The sequence below is a fragment of the Pyrgilauda ruficollis genome, unplaced genomic scaffold, assembly GCF_017590135.1.
Source record: "Pyrgilauda ruficollis isolate IOZ18807 unplaced genomic scaffold, ASM1759013v1 scaffold165, whole genome shotgun sequence".
Lineage (NCBI taxonomy): Eukaryota > Metazoa > Chordata > Aves > Passeriformes > Passeridae > Pyrgilauda > Pyrgilauda ruficollis.
In genome coordinates, this window is record NW_024515320.1 from 1243145 (window position 1) to 1264171 (window position 21027).

General features: G+C 54.8%; 2 protein-coding genes across 2 annotated transcripts in view; both read left to right on the plus strand.

The window, feature by feature from the left end:
* The window catches only part of IGSF21 (immunoglobin superfamily member 21), a 36509-nt gene extending 25378 nt beyond the window's left edge, over nucleotides 1-11131 (plus strand). Inside the window, exons 3-8 of the mRNA XM_041463393.1 lie at nucleotides 1202-1318; nucleotides 6011-6458; nucleotides 9114-9199; nucleotides 9839-10031; nucleotides 10126-10164; nucleotides 10935-11131. Coding sequence (XP_041319327.1) covers nucleotides 1202-1318; nucleotides 6011-6458; nucleotides 9114-9199; nucleotides 9839-10031; nucleotides 10126-10164; nucleotides 10935-11008 — 957 coding nt within the window. The 3' untranslated portion in view covers nucleotides 11009-11131. The remainder of the gene's footprint in view (nucleotides 1-1201; nucleotides 1319-6010; nucleotides 6459-9113; nucleotides 9200-9838; nucleotides 10032-10125; nucleotides 10165-10934) is intronic.
* Nucleotides 11132-15852: 4721 nt separating this feature from the next.
* Nucleotides 15853-18658, plus strand: KLHDC7A (kelch domain containing 7A). Its single transcript, XM_041463456.1, has 2 exons — nucleotides 15853-16592; nucleotides 16626-18658. Exons 1-2 carry the CDS (start codon nucleotides 15853-15855, stop codon nucleotides 18436-18438), a joined length of 2553 nt encoding a protein of 850 aa, XP_041319390.1. The 3' UTR covers nucleotides 18439-18658.
* The last annotated feature ends 2369 nt before the right edge of the window (nucleotides 18659-21027 follow it).

Genomic DNA, 21027 nt, shown 5'->3' on the forward strand with positions numbered 1-21027 from the left:
TGACTCCAGCTCCCCTTGGATGGGGTGGGATTTGGTCCCACATCTGTCCAGATGTGCTGGGAAAATCCCAAGACTGCAAACTCCCGATCCATGGGCACCTCCTCCACCACTCCCAGCACTTCCCACCCTAAAAGAATCCCTAAAATCCCTTTGGATTTGGATCCCTTCTCCATCCCAGAGCATATCCCATGTTTCTCCTCAAACCCAAAGAAAAGTCCGGAAAAAATCCTTGGAAACTTCCCAAGGCCGGAGATTTACAACTCCCATCATTTATCCCACTTTTCTTTATCCCACATCCGTGCCAGGGTGGAATTTCTTTCCCATAAACGCCTCAGCCTGGGATAATAAACTGGAAGAGTTTTTTTAGTGATGGATTTTTTTTCCTTCTTTTCCACCACTTTTTGCCACTGGAAAATTGGGAAGAGAGGAAATGGGGAATAACGGCAGAATTTTGGCCAAGTGTTGGGTGGGGATTTGGGGTTTTGTCCTTGGGAAATTTTGAATTTGAGGATTAAATCCCAAAGTCTTCTTCTGCTGTTCCTGGTTTATTTTAAAAAATGGGAAATTTCACTCTCTGCTGGGAGCTGGTTTAGCCCCAAAATTCCCATTTTCCTCCATATTTTTCCACTGAAACTCCTCCTCCAAAGCAGAGAAGATAAATCCAGAGGCACTGGAAGACACAGGGAATAGAGTCCTAAAAAAACCAATTTTCCATTTAAAAGTGACAATTCCCAGCTGGAAAATGGAATAACAGGATAGAAAATGTGGATTTAGATTTCACCTCAGCAGGGGCATCATAAATCCATAAATTCCAAGATGAAAGACACTGGGATTCTATGGATAAATATGGAAATCACAATATAATAAAAACAAAAATCAAAATAGAAACAAAACCAAAAATAAAATTCTAATGTAAGTATTTAAATGCACCACATAAAATATTAAAATAAATGTATTTACAGCATTTAAAACAAATTAAAATTCAAATAAATTTATTCAAATCTAAATAAATACCAAAATACTAAAAATTATGTTAAATGCAAATAAATATTTTAAAATTTAAATAAATACATTCAAATTTAAACAAATCTATTCAAACCAAAATCAATTTATTCAAATTGTCAGAAATGAAAACACTTTGAAACATTCCAAAAAGGGCCCAAAATTCCCAGATTTGGGACACTGGGGTTGTTTCCCGCAGGTGACTGACGGCGGCACCATCAAGCAGAAGATCTTCACCTTTGATGCCATGTTTTCCACCAACTTTTCCCAGATGGAAAACTACCGGAAGCGGGAAGACCTCGTCTACCAATCCACTGTGCGGTGAGTCCTTTCTCCCTATTAATGCAAATTTTTAGGAATTTTTTTCCTTATTTTTGCCCCCGTTGAAAGGATTCCAGCAGAACCCGTGCCCCATCCAAGGGGTGTCCCCGGTTTTCCTGATGATTCGCAGGGAAAAGGTGGGGGAAATTGGGATTTTTAGAGGTGGGAATGGGGAGAGAAATCCAAAGCTTGGGAAAATTGGGAAAAACAGATCCATATTTATTTATAAAACAGGCACGGGAGCGTCTCCTTGCTTTTATTCCAAGTGGGAATCACTTCCAGAATTCCAGGTTTATTCCTGATTCTACACCTGCTCCATTCCTGCTGCTCTAAAACCAACTCTGCAGCTTGGAAAAAAGGTCAGGAGAGGCTTCAACTCCGGGGGAAAAAAACTGGGATGAAATTTCCCTTCCTCCCGGTTTCTTTCTGGCCTCGTTTCCTCGGGAAATGAGAATTTTCTGATTGGATTTTCCCAGCTCGTTTTTCCCGGTGTGGGGGGTAAGAAAAGCTGGGATTTCCTCCAGTCATGGGAGGTTTTCCAGCTGGAAATATCCAGAATGGCCTGGGAAGGGCTGGGCCTGGCTCATCCCATGGGATGAGCAGGTGGGAAGTGGGAAATCCTTCCCAATTCTTTGGGATTTGGGATTTTTTTGGGGTGTTCTTTGCTGTTTTTCCCTGCTACATTTGGAGTTGGTTTTTATCCTTAAGGAAAAGCACAGCTGTGTGGGAATGAATGTGGATTTAGAGTGGGAAAAGGGTGGGAAAACGGGGCTGGGGAGGGACTATTATGGGATGGATCAGGAGGATCCTCAGGCCCTGCTCAGGAGAGGCTCAGGAGGAGTTTGGGATGCTCAAGGAGGCGTCAGGAGATGCTCAGGGATTACTCCGGGAATGCTTCAGGAATGCTCTGGAGAAGCTCAGGGGTGTCAGGAGATGCTCAGGGATTACTCAGGGAATGTTCTGGGAATGCTCAGGGTGCCTGGGGGTCACTCAGAGGATACTCAGGGGCTCCTCAGAGGATACTCCAAGGTTACGCAGAGGATACTCCAGGCATGTTCAGGATAAGCTCGGGATGCTCACGTGGATGTTCAGGTAGGTCAGGAGGTACTCCAAGGTTACTCAGAGGAGTCAGATGATGCTTGGGATACTCAAGGGTTACTCAGAGGATGCTCAGGGGATGTTCTGGAGATGCTCCAGGGATGTTCCAGGGGTGCTCTAGATGCTCCAGAGATGCACCGAGGATGCTCCGGAGATGCTCCAGAGTTGCTCCATCCCTGCTTTGGTTTCCCTGGATCCCCAGAGCTGCTCCTTGGATGTTGAACAAATTCCTGATTCCTGTTTGGAAAAGGTTTTGGCAGCTCCAGGCAGGAATTTCACATCCCTGACTCCGGGGCTGTAAATCCAGCTGTAAATCCAGTGCTTCCCTTGGGATTTGGCCATCGCTTGCCTCTAGATGGGAAAATCAGGGAATTAAACTGGATTAAAACACTCCCTGTGCGCACGGGAGGAGTTCATGGGATGAGGATTCAAACATTCCCTGTGCATGGAATGAGGGACTGGAGAATCCCTGGAGCAGGAACAAGGATCAAACATTCCATGGAATGAGGGATTGGGAGAATCCTGGAGCAGGAACAGGGATCAAACATTCCATGGAATGAGGGATTGGGAGAATCCTGGAGCAAGGATCAAACATTCCCTCTGCATGGAGTGAGAGATCAGGAGCATCCCTGGATCAGAAACGAGGAATCAAACATTCCCTGCTCATGGAATATTTCCCAGACACAACAATGAAAAGCTGGCACTTTCCTGGCTCCAGCACTCTGTTTTCCTCCCTTTCTCCACATGTTGAAGAACAAATGGAATTTGGGAGCAGAAAATTCCCCCGCCCCAGCACCAGGCACTTGAAAGCCTTGGGAATGTTTGGGAAAGCGGGCATGGAGCTGGGAGATGTCGGCAGGAAAAGGGTTTTCACAGCTTGCCCTTTTTTTTTTTTCCCAAGGAAAACAGGAGCCGGCCAGAGGAGGAGATCTTTCCCAGAGCTGGTTTTCCCAGTCACTGGAATTTTTTGGGGAGGGCCTACTTGATTTTGGGCTCTCCCAAAGAACTGGGACAAGCCTGGGAAGGGTTTGGGGACGGAGGAAGCATTTCCCAATCCAAGTTTTGTTCCTGTTCATTCTCCCTTTCTTTTTCCATCTATTTATTCTCTCTTTTTTGGGAATATTTGCCATGGTTCAGGCACAGCTGGAGCCATCCCAAGGAGCTTTATCCCAAGAGGAGCCATCCTTATCAGTGTGATCCCGGTCCTTGGTCCTTATCAGCGTTATCCCAGCCTTTATCAGCGCTATCCATGTCCTTATCAGTGCTATCCCTGTCCTTATCAGTGTTTTCCCAGTGGAACCGTCCTGGGGACATTATCCCGGGAGAAGCCGGCCACATTTGTGTTTTTCCGGTTTCTTACCAGCGTTTTCCCAGGCAGAACCATTCTTATCAGCTTTTTCCTGGGTGAAACCAGCTTTATCAGCATTTTCCCACTCATGACCAGGGTTATCCCAGGTAAAACCGTCCACAGAGAATGTTATCCCAGGAGAAGGTGGCCACATCTGCGTTCTCCTGGTTCCTTTTCAGCCTTTTCCTGCTCCTTATCAGTGTTTTCCCGAGTGGAGCCAGCCTTATCAGACTTTTCCCGGCCTTATCAGTGCAGCCCAGGGGCTCCAGCACCGCCTCTTTCCATCCCAGCTCTGTGCCGTGAAGAGCAAAGCTGGGACAGATCCAATCCCTCCAATCCCGTTTTTTTTCCTTTCTCTTGATTAAAATCCCACCCTCGTCCTACAGCGTCGCTTTAGGAATTCCCAAATCCCTTTTTTCCCTGTATTTCTGACTTGAGGATGCGCCAGGGAGCATTTGCCTTTCCAGGGCCAGTTGTTCCCTGTCTCCCATCCTTGGGAATTCCAAGCTGAGCCAGCCAGGCCCCAAAATCTGCTTGCAAATCCAAAGGAATCCTTCCAAATGGGCTGGAGAGGGATCAGAGCTGCTCCAAAGAGCTGCTAACGGAAGATTCCCGATCCATGCGTGGATAATCGGAGCCTGGAACAGATGGTGGAGGCTTGGCTGGAAGTGTTGTATCCATGGAAAGGAGGGATTGTTCACTTCTAGGGGATCCTTCATGCGGGAAGGCAGCCAGGGGCTGGGAGAAGGGAAGAGCGGAGCTGGAATCCCCCTGGAAGGGAAAATTCCCCCAAGGGGGATTTTTAACCAGGATGCTCCATGAGGGAATTGCTCCCATCCACATGGGATGGATGAGGTGGGATAAGGCTGCCGGAGTGGAGGGATGGATCTCCTGGAAGAGGGAATGCTGCCAGCTGGAAGGTAGGATGATGCTGGGATGCTCTTCTCTACCACGGTGGGATGGCTGTGCCAGCTGGAAAGGTGGAATATTGCTGGAAAAGCAGGATGAGGCTTCTGGATGGTGGGGCGGGATAATGGTCCTGACTGGAAAGACGGGATGTTTCCAGCTGGAGAAATGGGATAATGATGACTGGAAAGGCAGAATGCTTCCAGCTGGAGAGGTGGGATAATGCTTCTGACCGGCAAGGTCGGATGTTCCCAGGTGGTGAGGTGGGATGAAGCCAACTGGAAAAACAAGATGCTGCCATCCAGTGAGGGGGAATAACGCTTCCGACTGGAAAGGTGGGGTGCTTCCAGCCACAGAGGTGGGATAATGGTCCTGACTGGAAATGTGGGATGTTTCCAGCTGGAGAAGTGGGATGATACTGCTGACTGGAAAGGCGGGATGCTTCCAGGCAGTGAGGTGGAATGATGCCAACTGGAAATGTGGGATGATTCCTGCTAGAGAGACAGGATGCCGCCATCCAGTGAGGTGGGATAATGCTTCCAACTGGAAAGGTGGGATGCTTCCATCCACTGAGGTGGGATAATGCTGCCAACTGGAAAGGTGGGATGCTTCCATCCAGTGAGGTGGGATAATGCTGCCAACCGGAAAGGTGGGATGCTTCCAGCTGGAGAAGTTGGGATGGTGCTTCTGGCCAGGGAGGTAGGAAGTTACAGATCAGCAAGGAGGGATGGGACCAGCTGGAGAGGTGGGATGATGCTGCCTGGAAATGTGAGATGCTCGCAGCTGGAGAGGTGGGATGGGATATTGGCTGGAAAGGCAGGATGCTCCCAGCTGGAGAGGCGGGATGGTGCTGCCATCTGGGTGGGATCATCCCTCCCACTGGCACATGGAATAACCCAACACCTCCTCTGTAAAATCCACCAGATCCTTGTGCTCTTCCATCAGGCCAAACCTGTTCCCCAGATCCCATCTTTCTATGGAGACCGTGGGATTTGGGAGTGAGGAAAGGATCAAACCTTTGGGATGCAGAAGCAGGGAACTAATCAGACCTTTGGGATTTGGGAGCAGGGAACAAACCAAATCTTTGGGATTGGGGAGCACAGAATGAACAAAACTTTCAGGATTTGGGAGTGGGGAAAGGACCAAATCTTTGGGATTTGTGAGAGAATGAACCAAATCTTTGGGATTTGGGAGAGAATGAACCAAACTTTTGGGATTTGGGAGAGAATGAACCAAACTTTTGGGATTTGGGAGTGGGGAAAGGACAATGGGTTCCATCCAAAGGGATGCTGAGGACACCCCTGCTGCACTCATTGTCCCCTTTGTCCCCTCCAGGTGTACTTCAAGCGGGACGGGGAGCCCATCGAGGCCACCCCGCTGCCGGAGCCGCCGGCCGGCGCCAGCAGCTGGGCCCCCCGGAACCTCCTGCACCGCGACCTGGACGACACCAAGCTGCCAAAATCCCTGGCCGCCGACGGCGAGCTGGGAATGGGAAACCCCTTTGCCACGGTGGATCCACCGCGGGGGCTGGCGGCCGAGCGGGATTCGGTGACGGAAAGCATTCCCGAGACGGTTGTGAGCCGGGAATTCCCGCGCTGGGTGCACATGGCCGAGCCCATCTATTACTTCCGGCACACGCACGCGCCCGTCAGCGACGGCACCGTCGAGGCCCGGGCCACCCTCACATGGACCCTGAACCCCCAAATCGACAACGAGGCGCTCTTCAGCTGCGAGGTCAAGCACCCGGCGCTCTCCATGCCCATGCAGTCTGAGGTCACGCTAGGTAAGCCAACGGATTTGGGGCTTTTCCTGGGTTTTGGGCACTTTTGTCCATTTTGCAGGATTTTTTTCTCTTTTCTTTGGCTTTTCTGTTTTTATTCTTTAGCCTTTCTCTCCAGTTTTTGGCCTTTCCCTAACATTTTTTGCCTTTTCAACCCATTTTTGGTCTATTTAATGTTTTTTTATTTTCCCACTATTTTTGGCCTGTTTTCCTTCTTTTTTTTTTTTCCTTAATTTCCTTTTTGTTTCTTTACTTTCCTCTCAATTTTTGGGTTTAAAATTTTTTTTTTGTTTTTTCTCCATTTTTTCTTTTTTTCTTTTTTTTTTTTTTTTTTTTTTTTTTTTTTTTTTTTTTTTCTTTTTTTTTTTTTTTTTTTTTTTTTCCCCTTCCTTCAATTTTTGGGTTTAAAATTTTTTTTTTGTTTTTTTTCCATTTTTTTTTTTTTTTTTTTTTTTTTTTTTTTTGCTTTTTTTTTTTTCATTTTTGCCTTTTTTTTTTTTTTTGCATTTTTCTGCCCATTTTTCTGGACTTTTCCACAGGGTTTTGTTTTCTGTTTTAATTCCACATGTTTTGCTTTCCTTGCACCCATTTTCTCTCTCCTTTCGTCCTTTTTCTTTTCTTCTGGGGGTTTTTTAGGTACACATCGGGATCCAAGGGGCTGCATTGGGATAGAGGTGGTGATGCCAAGGCTCCACAAAACTTTTGATGGGAGGAGGGAATCTGGGATGTCCATCAGGCAGCAAAAGGGATTTTCCAGGTGTTTATGGCCCCCCAGCCATAAGCAGTGTTTAGTGGGGGGGTTTGCTGGGATAAAAAAGGATTTTTGGAGAATCTGTGTCATGATGAGCAGGAAGAGGGTATTGGAGCTGAGGATGGAGCTGTCACCTCCATCCCAGTGCCAGGAGATCCAAGGGCATCCCATGACCCTTAGTGGCTGCCACAAAGCTCATCCCAGTGGCAATTGCCAGAGAGGAAATTCCCGAGTTGGCTCCTGCCTGTGGAGCTGTGACAGGTTGATGGGATTGAAGCCAGGGAATTTGTCTCCCCACATTCCCAGGTCCCTGGAAGAGCAGAAGCTCCTCAGGTGACCGTGGGATCAACAGGTCCATCACCACCTCTCACCTTACCTGGGGCTCTCCTCCCCTCTCCTGGCTCCCTCTGGAAGAGGCTGAGCTCTCCACGGGGTTTTCCAGCCTCAGGACACTCCTCTGGAAAGCTTCTCCCAGCCTCCAGCCAGGTGGAGGAGCAGCCTGGGCTTTGCTCCAGGCCAAGTGGAGCACTTGGCTCCTCATCATCTCCTGGAGAGCTTCTCCTTGGCTTCCTGACATCTTTGCATTAAATCTCTTCCTCAGCATCCAAAACGTATGGAAATCCTTCATTTTTCCACTTCCTGGAGCTCTTTGGGTTTAGATCCAAGGTCAAGACCTCATGGCTTTGATGCTCTTGCCCAGGAGGTCCAAGACCTGGATTGGCAAAGCTCAGCCCACATTTTCCCCAGTCCGCAAATCCAGGGCTCTCCTCGTCCCTGGAGGTGTCCCTGCAGCTCCTTGGGTGCCCATCCACTCCTTTTTTTGGGAACCATCCCAGCAGATCCCCTTAACCCTTTCCCTACATCCATAGTATAAATACACACTATGGGTATACATAAAATATAGATTCCCAATAAAAGCGAAGATATTCCAAAAAAAAAAAGCTGCATTAAACCCAACACCAACCCAAAAGCTGCCTTTTTGTCCCAGTCAGGGCATGGTGGGATCACTTTCAGTGCATCCTCCCCTGTCCTGCTCCAGAGGGCCACATCCTACCTGGAAAGAGCAGTCCATGGTCTCAGGGTGTCCAGATAGAGCATCCCAGGGCAGGGATGGCCATTCCAAGGGCTTCCAGCATCCTCCACCACAGCTCTCTGGTGGCTCTTTGTCCCCCTGTGTGCTGCTGGGGTCACATCCAGGTCCATTTTGTCCCATCCATGACAAAGCTTGGATTGACAAAGGTGACAGATCCAAAGCGCAACCTCGCTCCTGCCCATTTCCCCTTCTCCTTCCATGAATGTCCAGAAAGCTCCTGGGATGTCCCCTCCCACTTCTGGCCCAGCAGGGACATCCGCACAGCCCCAGGTGGAAGCAGGAGCAGGTCCTGTGTGGTGTCCCTCCATCCCAGCGGAGGAGCGTCCCTAGTCTGGCATGGGAAAAGGGATTCCCAGTTTTTTCCATGCTGTCCTTGGGATTTTGTGCCAGCCAGGCTTTGGGGTGGTCTCCTGTGCTAATGGGACCTGGGTGAGACTCACCAAGGCCACATTTTTTGGGAATGCTCCTCTGAGGTGTCCATCTTCCTGGCTTCAAACCAACCTGATCCTTCTTGGCCTTTTTTCTGAGCGGTGAAGGGCTTGGTTGGGAAATAACTCCTTTCCATCAATCCATCCCAGCCATCCATCAGCCTCACACTTTTCCCCGTTCTCCTGCCCAGGGGGTCCTTCCCTCCCTGTCCATCCGTCATTCCGGTGTCACTCAGCCCGGCCATCAATCACGGAGCCATCACCCCCTGGGCTGCCACCCCTCACTGGGATCATCCATCAAAGCCTCGTTAACCCCTCCAAGGGCAGCCCCGGCGCTGGGAATGTCACACGGCGCTGACGGCTCCTCCTGTCCCCTTCCTGTGCAGTTGCTCCCAAGGGTCCGAAGATCACGATGACCCCAACGAGGGCGCGCGTGGGGGACACCGTGCGGATCCTGGTGCAGGGCTTCCAGGTCAGCATTCCCAAGGCTGCAGGGGTGAATGGACAGCCTTGATCCAAGGATGTGGACGTGGGCTTGGCTTGGTGGCCTTGGTGGCATCACAGTCCCTATGTTGGGATGGGTTGGCCAAAGTTGTGGCTGTTCCACCCTGGAAGTGTCCAAGGACAGGCTGGGTGGGGCTTGTAGCAATCTGGGACAGTGGAAGGCATCCCTGTCCATGGCACAGGGTGGGATGGGAGGAGCTTAAATGTCCCTTCTAACCCAAACTCAAACCTAAACCCAGACTCAGACCCAGACCCAGACCATAGTCAAACCCAAACCCAAATCCAAACCTAAACCCCAGCTCAAACCCAGGCTTAGACTCAGACCCAGACCCAAATCCAAACTCAAGCTCAGACCCAAACTCAGACTCAAACCTAAACCCAAACCCAGGCTCAGACCCAGATGCAAACTCAAGCTCAGATTCAAACTAAACCCAACTCAAACCCAAACCCAGACTCAGACCCAGACCTAAACCCAAACCCAAACTCAGACCTAAACCCAATCCCAAGCTCATCCCGAGCCCCAGTCCCAGCGCCAAGCTGGATGTGATGATTTCATCTCCAGCTTTGCTCGTTCCCGCTCCCCTCTGACCTCACCCTGTCCCTGCAGAACGAGGTGTTCCCGGAGCCGCTGTTCACGTGGACACGCGTGGGGAGCCGGCTCCTGGACGGCAGCGCGGAGCACGACGGGAAGGAGCTGGTGCTGGAGCGGGTCCCGGCCGAGCTCAACGGCTCCATGTACCGCTGCACCGCCCAGAACCCGCTGGGCTCCACCGACACCCACACCCGCCTCATCGTCTTCGGTACGGCCACACCGCGGCCCCGCTGTGCCCCCCACGTGTTCCTGCTTGCCTCCTCCCCCCTAAAATTGTCTCTCTGCTCTTTGTTTCCTGCTAGAAAATCCGAATATTCCCAGAGGACCAGAAGACTCCAACGGTGAGCGGTGCTGGTGGCACTGGGATTTCCATGGAGATGCTCAGGGAGGGAAGGGCTGTGCGGAGAGGGCCTGGCCTTGCCTTGGCCCCGGCCCTGGGCCACCTCTCCTTGTCTCACTCTGAGCCCTCATCCATCTCTCCTTGCCTTGTCCCAAGCTCTTGCCCATCCTTCTCTGACTCATCCCAAGCCCTTTCTGATCTGCCCTTGTCTCACTCCAAGCCCTTTCCCATCTCTCCTTGCCACATTCCAAACCCTTGCCCATCTCTACCTCACTCCAAACCCTTTCCCCTCTCTCCTCACCTCATTCCCAGCCCTTTCCCATCTCCTAGCCTCATTCCAAGACCTCATCCATCTCTTTTCCTCATTCCCAGACCTTTCTCACCTCCTAGCATCATTCCCAGCCCTTTCCCATATCTCTCTGCATCATTCCAAGCCCTCATCCATCTCTCCTCACCTCATCCCAAGCCCTTTCCCATCTCTCTTTACCTCATTCCATGTCCTTTCCCATTTCTCTTTGCCTCATTCCATGTCCTTCCCTATCTCTCCTCATCCCCAGCCCTCTCCCGTGTTCTCAGGAACATCCTCCATCCCAAAAGGGACCCTGCGGATGCTCCCACCCCATCCCTCATCTCCACCTGACCCCACCCAACCCCCAGGCCAACGTTTGGGGGGGGGATCCCCTCCTAACCAGTGGTGCCCCTGTCCTGCTCTGAACCCCAGCATTGGTATGTGGCTCCGTGAACTCCTGATCCCTTTTTTCTCCTCTCCAGGTTCACTTCCCGGCCACTGTGGCTTCAGATTTGTTTTGGCGCTCACCCTGACAGTGATCCTGGAGCTCACGTGAAGCTTCACCTCCTCTTCTTCCTCCTCCTCCTCTGTCCAGCTCCTCCTGGCATTCCTGCCTCCAGCCATCGGGTCTCCCGCTCTTTTTTTTTCTATACTCTTGACAGTCTCGGTCTCTTTCCGTGTCTTGGCTTCCTCAGACGATTGAATTAAAGGGAAAAAGGAAAACCTCTTCTGGGAGAAAGTCGTAATTCATGTTTTACCTGTGCTGGGATTCCCAGCTCCATCTCAAGGTTCCCAGCACTGTCTTGGGGTTCCCAACTCCATCTCGGGGTTCCCAGCGCTGTCTTGGGATTCCCAGTTGCATCTCGGGGTTCCCAGCACCATTTTGGGACTCCCAGCTCTTTCTTGGGGTTCCCAATCTGTCTCGGGATTCCCAGTTGCATTTTGGGGTTCCCAGCTTTGTCTCAGGGTCCCCAGCTCCATGTCAATGTTCCCAGCTTTGTCTTGGTGCTCTCAGCTCCATGTTTGTGTTCCCAGCACCACCTTGGGGTTCCCAGCACCACCTTGGGGTTCCCAGCTTTGGGGCTTTGCAAGTTCTTGGAAGGGGGAGCAGGAGAATTCGAGGATTCAAGGACCAAATTTTCCCTGGAAAAACCCACGTGCAGCATTCCCACCACCCCGAGATGCTCCAGGCCTTGTCTCCCCGGGGTGAGGACCGGCACACATCCCCAGCCCTCCTGAGGCCGCGGAGGCGGCACCAGGAGCCCAAAGTCGTGGATCACTGGGTTTATCCGGTGGGATTCCGGCTGTGCTGGGAGCCAGGGCCCGTGCGCGCCACTCGTCCCGGGCTGGCTGAGGAATGACAAGTGACAGGCGGCTCCCGACCCCAAATGTCAGTGCTCACACTTGAGCAGGCAGCGTGTCCCGTCGGCGCCGGGCCCCTCGTGGCCAGCTGTCCCCATGGAAACGGGCCGGATCCGGCCATTCCCGCGGTGCCCCATCCCGGGATGGCGTCAATCCCGCAGCACGACAGCTCCTGGCGAAATCCAGGTGGTTTTGCCCCAGTCCTGGAGGCTTTCCAGCCTTTTCCTCGTTGTGGAGCACTTGGCTGTGGGCCGGGATCTCCTGTGGGGAAAGGATCCCGAGGATGGGGCGCTCCCAAGCCTTTTGCTCTGGGAACTTGTAATCCTGGAGGATTATTTGGCAGCCGTGCAGTGCCTCATCTTCCCAAAGCCCCGCACGAGCCTAAGCATCATTATCACCGTGATGATTAATTATTATTAAGCAGATTCCAGCCCTTCCCTGCTCAGTTGCCAGCCTTGCTGCTTTCCCAGCCTCAGAGGAGCCAAACAAACCCACAGCAGCTCCAGAGCTCCTTCCCATGCAAAATCCCAGAGTTTTACCCTTTGGACTGGGAGCAGTCGGATCGGGACCGGCTGGGATGTGTGGGAGGATCAGCAGCTCCACTTCCATTCCAAAGGAATGGCATCCAAGCATCCCAATCCCATCGGATCTGTGCTTCCACTCCACGGACAAGAAGAAAATCTTCGTTTTTTCAGAAGAAAATCTTAATTTCTTCAGGAATTCTCCCTGCCTCAGTTTCCCTCCACGCTCTGGAGAGCCTCTCCCATGGATCTTTCTGCCCTTTCTCATGGATCGGAGCCGCTCCAGGAGCCTCATCCCGTCCCAATTAAACAACCGCCAGGATTAAACAGCCATTAGGCCTCCCCGCTTGGAAAAGCGAGCATTTCCAGCCGCCCGAAGCTCCATTTAAATGCAAATGTGGCGGGTTTAGCCCAGAACCGTGGAAATGAGGAGCATTCCCGTGGAAACGAGGAGCAATTCCAGCGGCGGGACCACCACCGGCTCCACTCGGTGCCACCCCGGGAGCGCTGGGATGTCCCCAGCCAGCAGCTGGGGCAGGAACGCCGGGCTGGGTGGGCCTGCATCCCAAACCCACCCCGATTCGGGATGCTCTGGGAAGAATCCCTGGGAAAAGGGATGGATTTCCTGACGTGGATGGATCTGCCAAAGGCTGGGACCTTCCTTGTGCCAGCACAGACAGATGAGTGAGGGGATTTGGGAGTTTCTCCCCATTTTGGGGCAGAGCTGCTGCCTGTTTTCCTGATTTCCTGCCAAAACGAGCCACACAAATGGGTTCCTTCCCACCATCCACAGTCCCACCAGAAAGAACCATCCACGCTGTGCCGGACCCACCTTCCCCTCCCCACCCTCTCCCTGCAGGAAATCGCAGAGGACCCCAATTTGCCCCCCTTTCCCCCCATCCCCGATCCCGTTGTTCGAGGCGCCGGCAGTGAATAATGCAAGAGGAGGCTGGAGGGGAAAGGAGCGGCTCAGGTTGTTCCATTATTGATGAGAGCTGACAGATCCGCTCCTGACAACCTTCAGAGGAGATCTGATTAGCTCGGAAAAAAAAACCCCACCGAAACAGCAGCGCCTTCGCGAGGGGCTGACGGCAGCTGAAAACCCCAAAGGAGCGGCGTTATCGACGTTCCCGAATTCCAGGGGACTTTGAAAAAGGTTCTAGCAGGTTTGGAAGAGGTAATTACGCTCAATTAGAGTCACAAGCGCCGAGACGTCAGCGCTGCTTCTCCCGCTCCCCTCACACCTCAGGCAGGGATAAATGGGGATTTATCCAGCGGAATCCGTGCATTCTTTGGCATAGCGGGAACCGGGGGTGCTCCGGCCCTGCAGGAAAGTCAGCGGGAGCTTCGCTCGGCGCCTCCCCCGCCTCCCCCCTCATTGCCGGCTGGGTTCACGGGGCTGCCGAGCGCATGAATAATTCATCCTCCTCCTCCCCGGCTCCCAAGCGCCGGGATCTTTGTAGATCCAGCCGCGGGATGAAAGCCCCGGCAGGAGCGGTGAAGGGCCCGGGAGGTCGCGGCTGCCAGACCCTTTCCCAATTAGCCGAGCCCTGGAACGCGTGCCCAGACTCCACACGCGGCTCTCCTCCCTCAGCTTCGATACTGCCCGGGCTTCCAGGCAGGAAAAATTCTCCTTTTCCCAAGGTTTTGGCCAAACCGAGCGCCCCACGGATGGATTTTGGGGCTCTGTCTCCGGCAGGATGGAGGAGAGAGGCTGGGTGGGTTTGGCTGGCACTGTTTTGGATGCACGACACCACCTGTGCTCCAAAATCCAGCTTTTAAGTGAAATATCTTAATTCCCCCAAGCTCTTCTGTGCTGCATTTCCCCACAAGAGGGGGATAGCATCCCAAACATTCCCCTAGATATCCTAAATTAATCCTAAATAAAATATCCTAAATATCCTCCATTGGTGGATCCATATTCCCAGCAGGGACAAACACAGGGATCCCTGAGTGCCGAACCAGCCCGGGGGGGGGTCATTCCTGTGCTCCCTTTCCATCCTCTTCTGGGATACAAAAACATTTTCAGTGTTTAGGACAGGATCCTCCAGCTGGAGGGTCAGGGGACCCAGCTCCATCCCCTCCACCACGGGAATTTCAGCCTTCCCGGGAATTTCAGCATCCCAGCCTGGGCAGGGGGACACCTCAGCACTCAGGGATGCCAGGGATGGTGGAGAATCTGCCCCGAGGGGGTTCAGAGGTTCCTCCCCACCCCAAAATCTCGGGAACAGGCTGGTGGGGATCGGCTGCTCCATTGGGATGAGGTCTGGGAAATTGAGGACATGGGGAATGAATTCCTGAGCTCCCACCTCCCACTGGCGACCCCTGGCAAGGCCCCCTCGCACCGCAGCCACCCACGGGCTGGGACACATCACCCGCACACCACCCACATCCCCTGGCTTCATCCCTGAGGAAAATCCCACTGGATTGGGATGGAGCCAGCAGGGAGCGAGTCCCTGAGTGAAAGCAGGAGCTTCCACCCACCCCCAGCTTGGCTCTTTCTTCCCTCGTTCTTTTCCGCCCCTCTCGGATGTTCCCCTGGGTCTGATCCCTTTGAGTTCTCCTCCCTTGGCGGCGGTGGCAGTGATGCCATTCCCCAGGCTCCCGCCTTTCCCCCCCACCGTGGTTCCACTTTTGTTTCTTGGGGACAAGAATTCCCTGAAATCTTCGGAGTTCAGGCCAGGAGCTGATCCACCACCAGCACCTTCCCGGGGAGAGAACGCAGCCCTGCCGTGCCTCAGTTTCCCCACCAATCCCTGCAGCAACCCTCAGGAATGACAACTCCCATCTCTTCCTATCCCGAATTTCTCCTTGCATTTATTCCTTCCTTCACTCCTCTCCTCGTGCCCACAGCTGATCTCCAGCCCCGGTTTCCTGCCCAGCTCCCGGATTTTCCCCCTTCCCGACACCCCCAGCTCCTTTTCCACCAGCTCCTCCTTCCCCGCCACTTCCACGGCGGCCTCCGAGAGACCCCACAAGCTCCGGGGCTCTTTCCCGTCAGTCCTCCTAAGGCAGCGGGCGGCAAACCAGGGCCGCTGAATTAATCACTGAATTAATTAATCACTGAATCAACCGCTGAATTCGTCACCAGGCCGTGCCGCGGAGCAGCTGCTCGGCATCAGCCCAAAGGGCTCCCGGCTGCTGCTCCCTCCCTTTTCCGGGAGCACCGAGGGATGAGGAGCCTTTGCTGGGCACAACTTTTTTCTTTTTTTCTCTTTTTTTCTCCTTTTTTCGTTGCGTGACCCTTTTTAAAGCACCGCAGAGGACAAGCAGCTCCCCGGGGATGTTTTTCCTGCCTTTGTGCCCTTCCCCGAGTCTCTCTCTCCATTTCCCAGGCCAACAGAGCCGGCCCTGGGCTGCACCTTTCCCTGGAGCCCAGCCCATCCCAAACATTCGCGGCTCCTCCGGAAGCCTCCTGCCAGCTCTGCCCGCTCAAAGTCACCTTGTCCCAGACCGCCGCACTCCGGCCTCTCCCGGCAAATAATTAATCGGCTCTTCGGCATTCCCGCATGGAAAAATGCCCCAGCGGGTGCCCCCGGCCTGGCACTCGGACATGCAGCTGCCCGGGAAGCTGCTCCTGTCGGCGGCCGCGCTGCTGCTCCTGTCCCTGGCCTTCAGGTTTTGTAGGAACCGCTCGCCTCCCCCGGGAAAAATCCTGCCGGGAGAGCAGCGGGAAAACCGGGATGGGGATGGGGCTCTGAGGAGGAGGAGGAGGAGGGATGGGGGAAACAAATCTGGGAATGGCCCCGGGATGCGGCACGCAGCTCTCTGGGGAGAGAAAAGCTTTCCAAGGAATGAGGATGAGGAGGAGGAGGAAGGAGAGGAGGTGGGTTTGGAGCTGATTCCCAGGAAAGCCCCGCTCGGTCCGGTTAGGATAGAAAGGGAGCTGGGAAGGAAACTGGGATGGAAGTTGGGAATTAAGTCAGTAAGTGAAGCAGGGGTTGAGCTGGGGAGCGATCCCAGGAGCAGGACGGGAAGCGAGCTGGGAAAAGAGCCGGGAAGCGAGCTGGGAAAAGAGCCGGGAAGCGAGCTGGGAAGTCAGCCAGGAAGAAAGCCAGGAAGCAAATTGATAACAAAGCCAGGAATTGAGTCAGGAAGTGAGCAGACAAACGAGCTGGGAAACAAGCTGGGAAATAAATTGGGAATTAAGTCAGGAATCGAGCTGGGAAGCAACCTGGAAAGCAAGCTGGAAAGTGAGACAGGAATTGAGGGGGGAAGTGAGCTGGGAAGCAAGGCAGAAATTTTGCTGGGAAGTGAGTCAGAAATTTTGCTGGGAAGCGATCTTGGAAGCAAGGCAGGAGTCAAGGTGGGAAGCGAGCCGGGAATCTTGCTGGGAAGCGAGCTGGGCTCTCACGACCCCGCGGCCCTGGCCGGAGCATGGAACAGCCCGGCAGGGAGGGAAGAAGTTGCCCCGAGCTCCGGGCGTTCCCCAGGGATTCCCGATGCCCGGACAGAGGGGGATGGATGCGCCCAGAGCACGGAGCAGGATCCGGCTGGAGCAGGGAGGAGCAGGGAGGGCAGCATGGGGACAGTCCGGACCCTCAGCGTCACCTCCAGCCTGGGGCTGCTGCTGACGGCGAGCGAGGCGGGCTCGGACACCTCCTACTGCTTCTCCTCGGTGGCCAAGATCCAGGTGGAGGAGAACTTCATCCCGGAGCGCCGGGACAAGGACTGGGATAGCCCGGCTAGGCCTGGCTTGCGGGGCAAAGTCTACGACTACTTCATGCAGTCCACCTCCGAGTCGGTGTCCAGGCGGACGTCCCTGCCCTTCGTCCCTGCGGGGACATCCCAGCGCCGCGGGCAGCGGGACCAGGCAGAGCCGCAGAGCTCCCGAACCCAGGGGGAGAATCCAGCTTTGGAAATTCCTGATCCCAACAGTTCCTCAGCTCCACAGGAGGGCATGGAGAACCCTCCAGAGCCATCTTCTCCCGGCTGGAAGGGCAGCACCCTGGGGATCCCCCCCCTGCTCCCATTGCCCGGTGGGGTTCCAGCTGCAGGTCCTGAGCTGTCCCAGGTGTCATCCCCCGGCCAGGTGCACCTGGGGAACTGCTCTGAGGTTCTGCGCGCGGCCAAGGCGCGGCAGCTGCGGGCCCTGCAGGACGCCGCGCTCCAGGTGATGAGCGACCACCTCCTGCAGGTGCTGCGCTCCCCAGCCATCTACGGCCGCCTCAACGCCGGCGAGCGGGAGCTGCTCCCGGCGCTCCGGAGCCGTGGGCGGCCACGTCTGGTGGTGGCCGATGTCCCCCCGGCTGAGCCTGGCCACCGCCGCGGCCGCCTCTGCTACTACGACGAGGACGGGGACCGCTGGTGCCAGCTGTGCCAGCTGCCGGCCGAGGTGGCCGGGCGGGGCTGTGCCGTGTGCTCCATGTTCAATTACCTGTTCGTGGTGCCCGGCTGGGAGGGCACGGGCCATGCGCGGAGCCCCTCGCGCCGCGTGCTCTGCTACGACCCCCTGGGCGACAGCTGGCACGACGTCTGTCCCCTGCGCCAGGCGCGGCCGCACTGCCAGCTGGTGGCCCTGGACGGCCACCTCTACGCCATCGGGGGCGAGTGCTTGGCCACCGTGGAGCGCTACAACCCCCGGCTCGACCGCTGGGCCTTCACCGCCACCCTGCCCAGGGACACCTTTGCCGTAGCCCACGCGGCCACCGCGTGCGACGGGGACATTTACGTCACCGGGGGCACCCTGCGCTCGCTGCTGCTGCGCTACGACGCCCGCGGGGACAGCTGGGTCACCAGCCCGGCCATCGGCGACAAGGACAGGACGGCCGAGCTGGTGAGCGCCCACGGGTTCCTGTACCGCTTCCAGCTGCGGCGCGGCACCAGCGGCGCCGAGGTCGCCGTGTCACGGTGCAGCGCCAGCGCCAGGCTGTGGTACCGCTGTGGCAGCCACCCCCTGCCCGAGCCGGCCGGGCTGCGCTGCGCCACCCTGGGAGGCCTCGTCCACTGCCTCGGCCGCGGTTTCCATCTCCGCTTCCTCGCCGACCCCGTCTCGCCACGCTTCGGGGCCAAGGAGCTGCGGCCCTTCCCGGGCCCCCACGGGAGCCTCCTGCCCGCAGTCCTGGTGCTGCCCGAGGGGGGCACGGAGCCACCACAGCCCTGAGGGTCCCCAAGGAGCCGTGGCAGCCAGAGAAGGAGCCCCCAGCCCAAGCTGTGCAATTCAAGCCCTCCATGGACCCGACTTCCTCCCAAACTCCAGGATGGAGGAAGGGATCAAACACTTGGATCTGGCCTCTTCCCACACCCCGGGCTGGAGGAAGGGATCAAACACTTGGATCCAGCCTCTTCCCAAACCCCCAGAGGCAGGAAGGGATCGAACCCTTGGATCCAGCCTCTTCCCACTGCCCGGGATGGAGGAAGGGATCAAACCCTCGGGCGCTGCCAGGAATCGCAGCCCAGAGGAGGCTCCAGGAAGAGTCAGGAGGAGCTGGGCAGACTCGTTTGCTCAGGGGAGGTTAAACAGGGCCGTGTTTGTTTGGGCGGCAGCAAATCCCGGATCTCCGCGGGCTCCAGCTGTCCGGGCACCCTTCGGGACCTGAATCAGACCTGATTTAGGACCTGATTCAGACCTGACTTAGGCTCCAGGTGGGGAACATTGACCCGGACCCGGATGGGGAGTGGTTTAGGGTGGAGGGCGCTGAAGCTCCGCCAGCATTGCTTGGACAACTCACTCACCCTGGGAAGAGTTCGGGGCTGGCCTCGTTATCTCTTATCTCGTTATTCCTCACCTCCTCCTCAGAGCGCAGTTGTCTGTATTTAATCTCTGTGTAAAGCGGCGCCGGGGGTTTAGGCACAGCTGGGCCTAAATTAAAGCGAACATTCGGTGAAATGAACCCCGTGCCTCGTTTTAAGCCGAGCCTAATTGGAGGCAAGAGCGCGCTGCATGTTCAACATAGCTAATTAGGCACGGCCGGCAGCTCCGGGGAGGCGAACACGGGAGCAGCGCTCCATCATTCCCTTTTCCCAGCTTTTCCAGGAGCAGCGCTCCATCATCCCCCTTTCCCAGCTCAGACACTCCCTCATCCCCTTTTCTCAGTTTTTCCAGGCAATCCCTGCTTATCCCACAATTCCAGAGGGGCTGGGGAAAAGGAGCTGAAATCCCCCCAGTTCTACCTCCTGCTACGCTGGGCTGCTCCAGCCTGGCCTGGGACTCTTCCAGGGATGGGGATTCCAGGTTTTTTTGGGAATTTCGCGGCTGCTCAGGGCAGTTTAGGAGAGCCTGGGTTAACATTCTCTCCCAAAGTGCTCCCGGAAGGATTCCTGGCACTGCCTGGAGCCTCCGGACCAAGGGCAGGGAACCTTGGGAGGCTGTGTTAATTAATGAGCCTGGGGCCAAGGTAATTAATTAACCCGGGGCTGCATTAATTAACAAACTCGCCCAGGTTGCCTCTGCTGGCAGGGGGTGGATGAGGGACCCCTTCCTGTCGTGGAAATGCAGGAATATGTTGGAGTATGAGGATTTTTTTGGGATTTACGGAATTTCCCAGCTGAAACATCCCAAAAGAGAGACTCTGGGATGTGCGAGGTGGAAATTCCTGCCTGGCAGCAGCGGGATGACCCCTCTGGAATGGTCCCCGGTTAAGGGGGAAAGGACTGGGATGAGGGTGGGGGAAAATAAAGGGAAAAGGACAAATCCAAACCCACACTCACACCTGGAGATTTCGCTCCCTACTCCCAAATCCTGAAGGTTTGGTTCATTCTCTCCCAAATTTCAAAGCTCTGGTTCTTTCCCTGCTCCCAAATCCCAAAGATTTGCTTCATTCTCTCCCAAATCCTGAAGGTTTGGTCCTTTCCCCACTCCCAAATCCCAGAGGTTATGTACATTCCATGCTCCTGAATCCCAAGGGTTTGGTTCGTTCTCTGCTCCTGAATCCCGAAGGTTTGGTCCTTTCTCCGCTCCCAAATCCTGAAGGTTTGGTTTATTCCCTGCTCCCAAATCCTGAAGGTTTGATCCCTTGTCCAACTCAGCCTCCTTCTCCCACCCCAGGGTCATTCCAGAGGGATCATCCCACTGCTGCCGGGTTGGAATTCCCACCTCGCTCATCCCAGAGTCTCTTTTTTTGGGATGTTGCAAACCAGAAATTCCGTGAATCCCAAAACCTCCTTATTTTCCCATCATTATTTAACTCCTTGCTCCTCTCGCTCGTGTTCCCCCATATTTCTGCTTTTCCCACGCCGAATTCCCAGTGCTGGATCATTCCAGCCCCTTGGAACGTGCGAACCTCTCCCGTCCCCGTCCCAAATCCCGATTTTTGCCCTTTCCGTGTGACCGCTGCAGAGGAGAGTTCCCGGTGGGTGGGAACGCGGCCCTGGAGCCCTTCCAGAGGACATTGGATTGTTTTCCATCCCAGGAAAGCTTTCCCAGATCCCGCCTTTCTCCCGGCGCCGTTTCGTGTTTCACCTTCCCTGTAACCCCTTCCTGCCCGCCAATCCCGCGTTCCCAAGGGATGAGCGCCAAGGACGGGGCGCGGGCGGCGCTCCCTCCCCCGCTCCTGCACTCTCCAAGATTAATTTTGGGAAGCATTTGGGAGATTAAAAACAACCGGGGACATCCCGGCCTTGTCCTGCCGGCAAGGACACACAGGCCAGGAGCGTGTGGGAATGACTTTGGGATCAGGGAAAGGGAAAATAAATGGAAAAGGACAAATGCAAACTCAGGCTCAGACCTGGATGTTTCGTTCCCTGCTCCCAA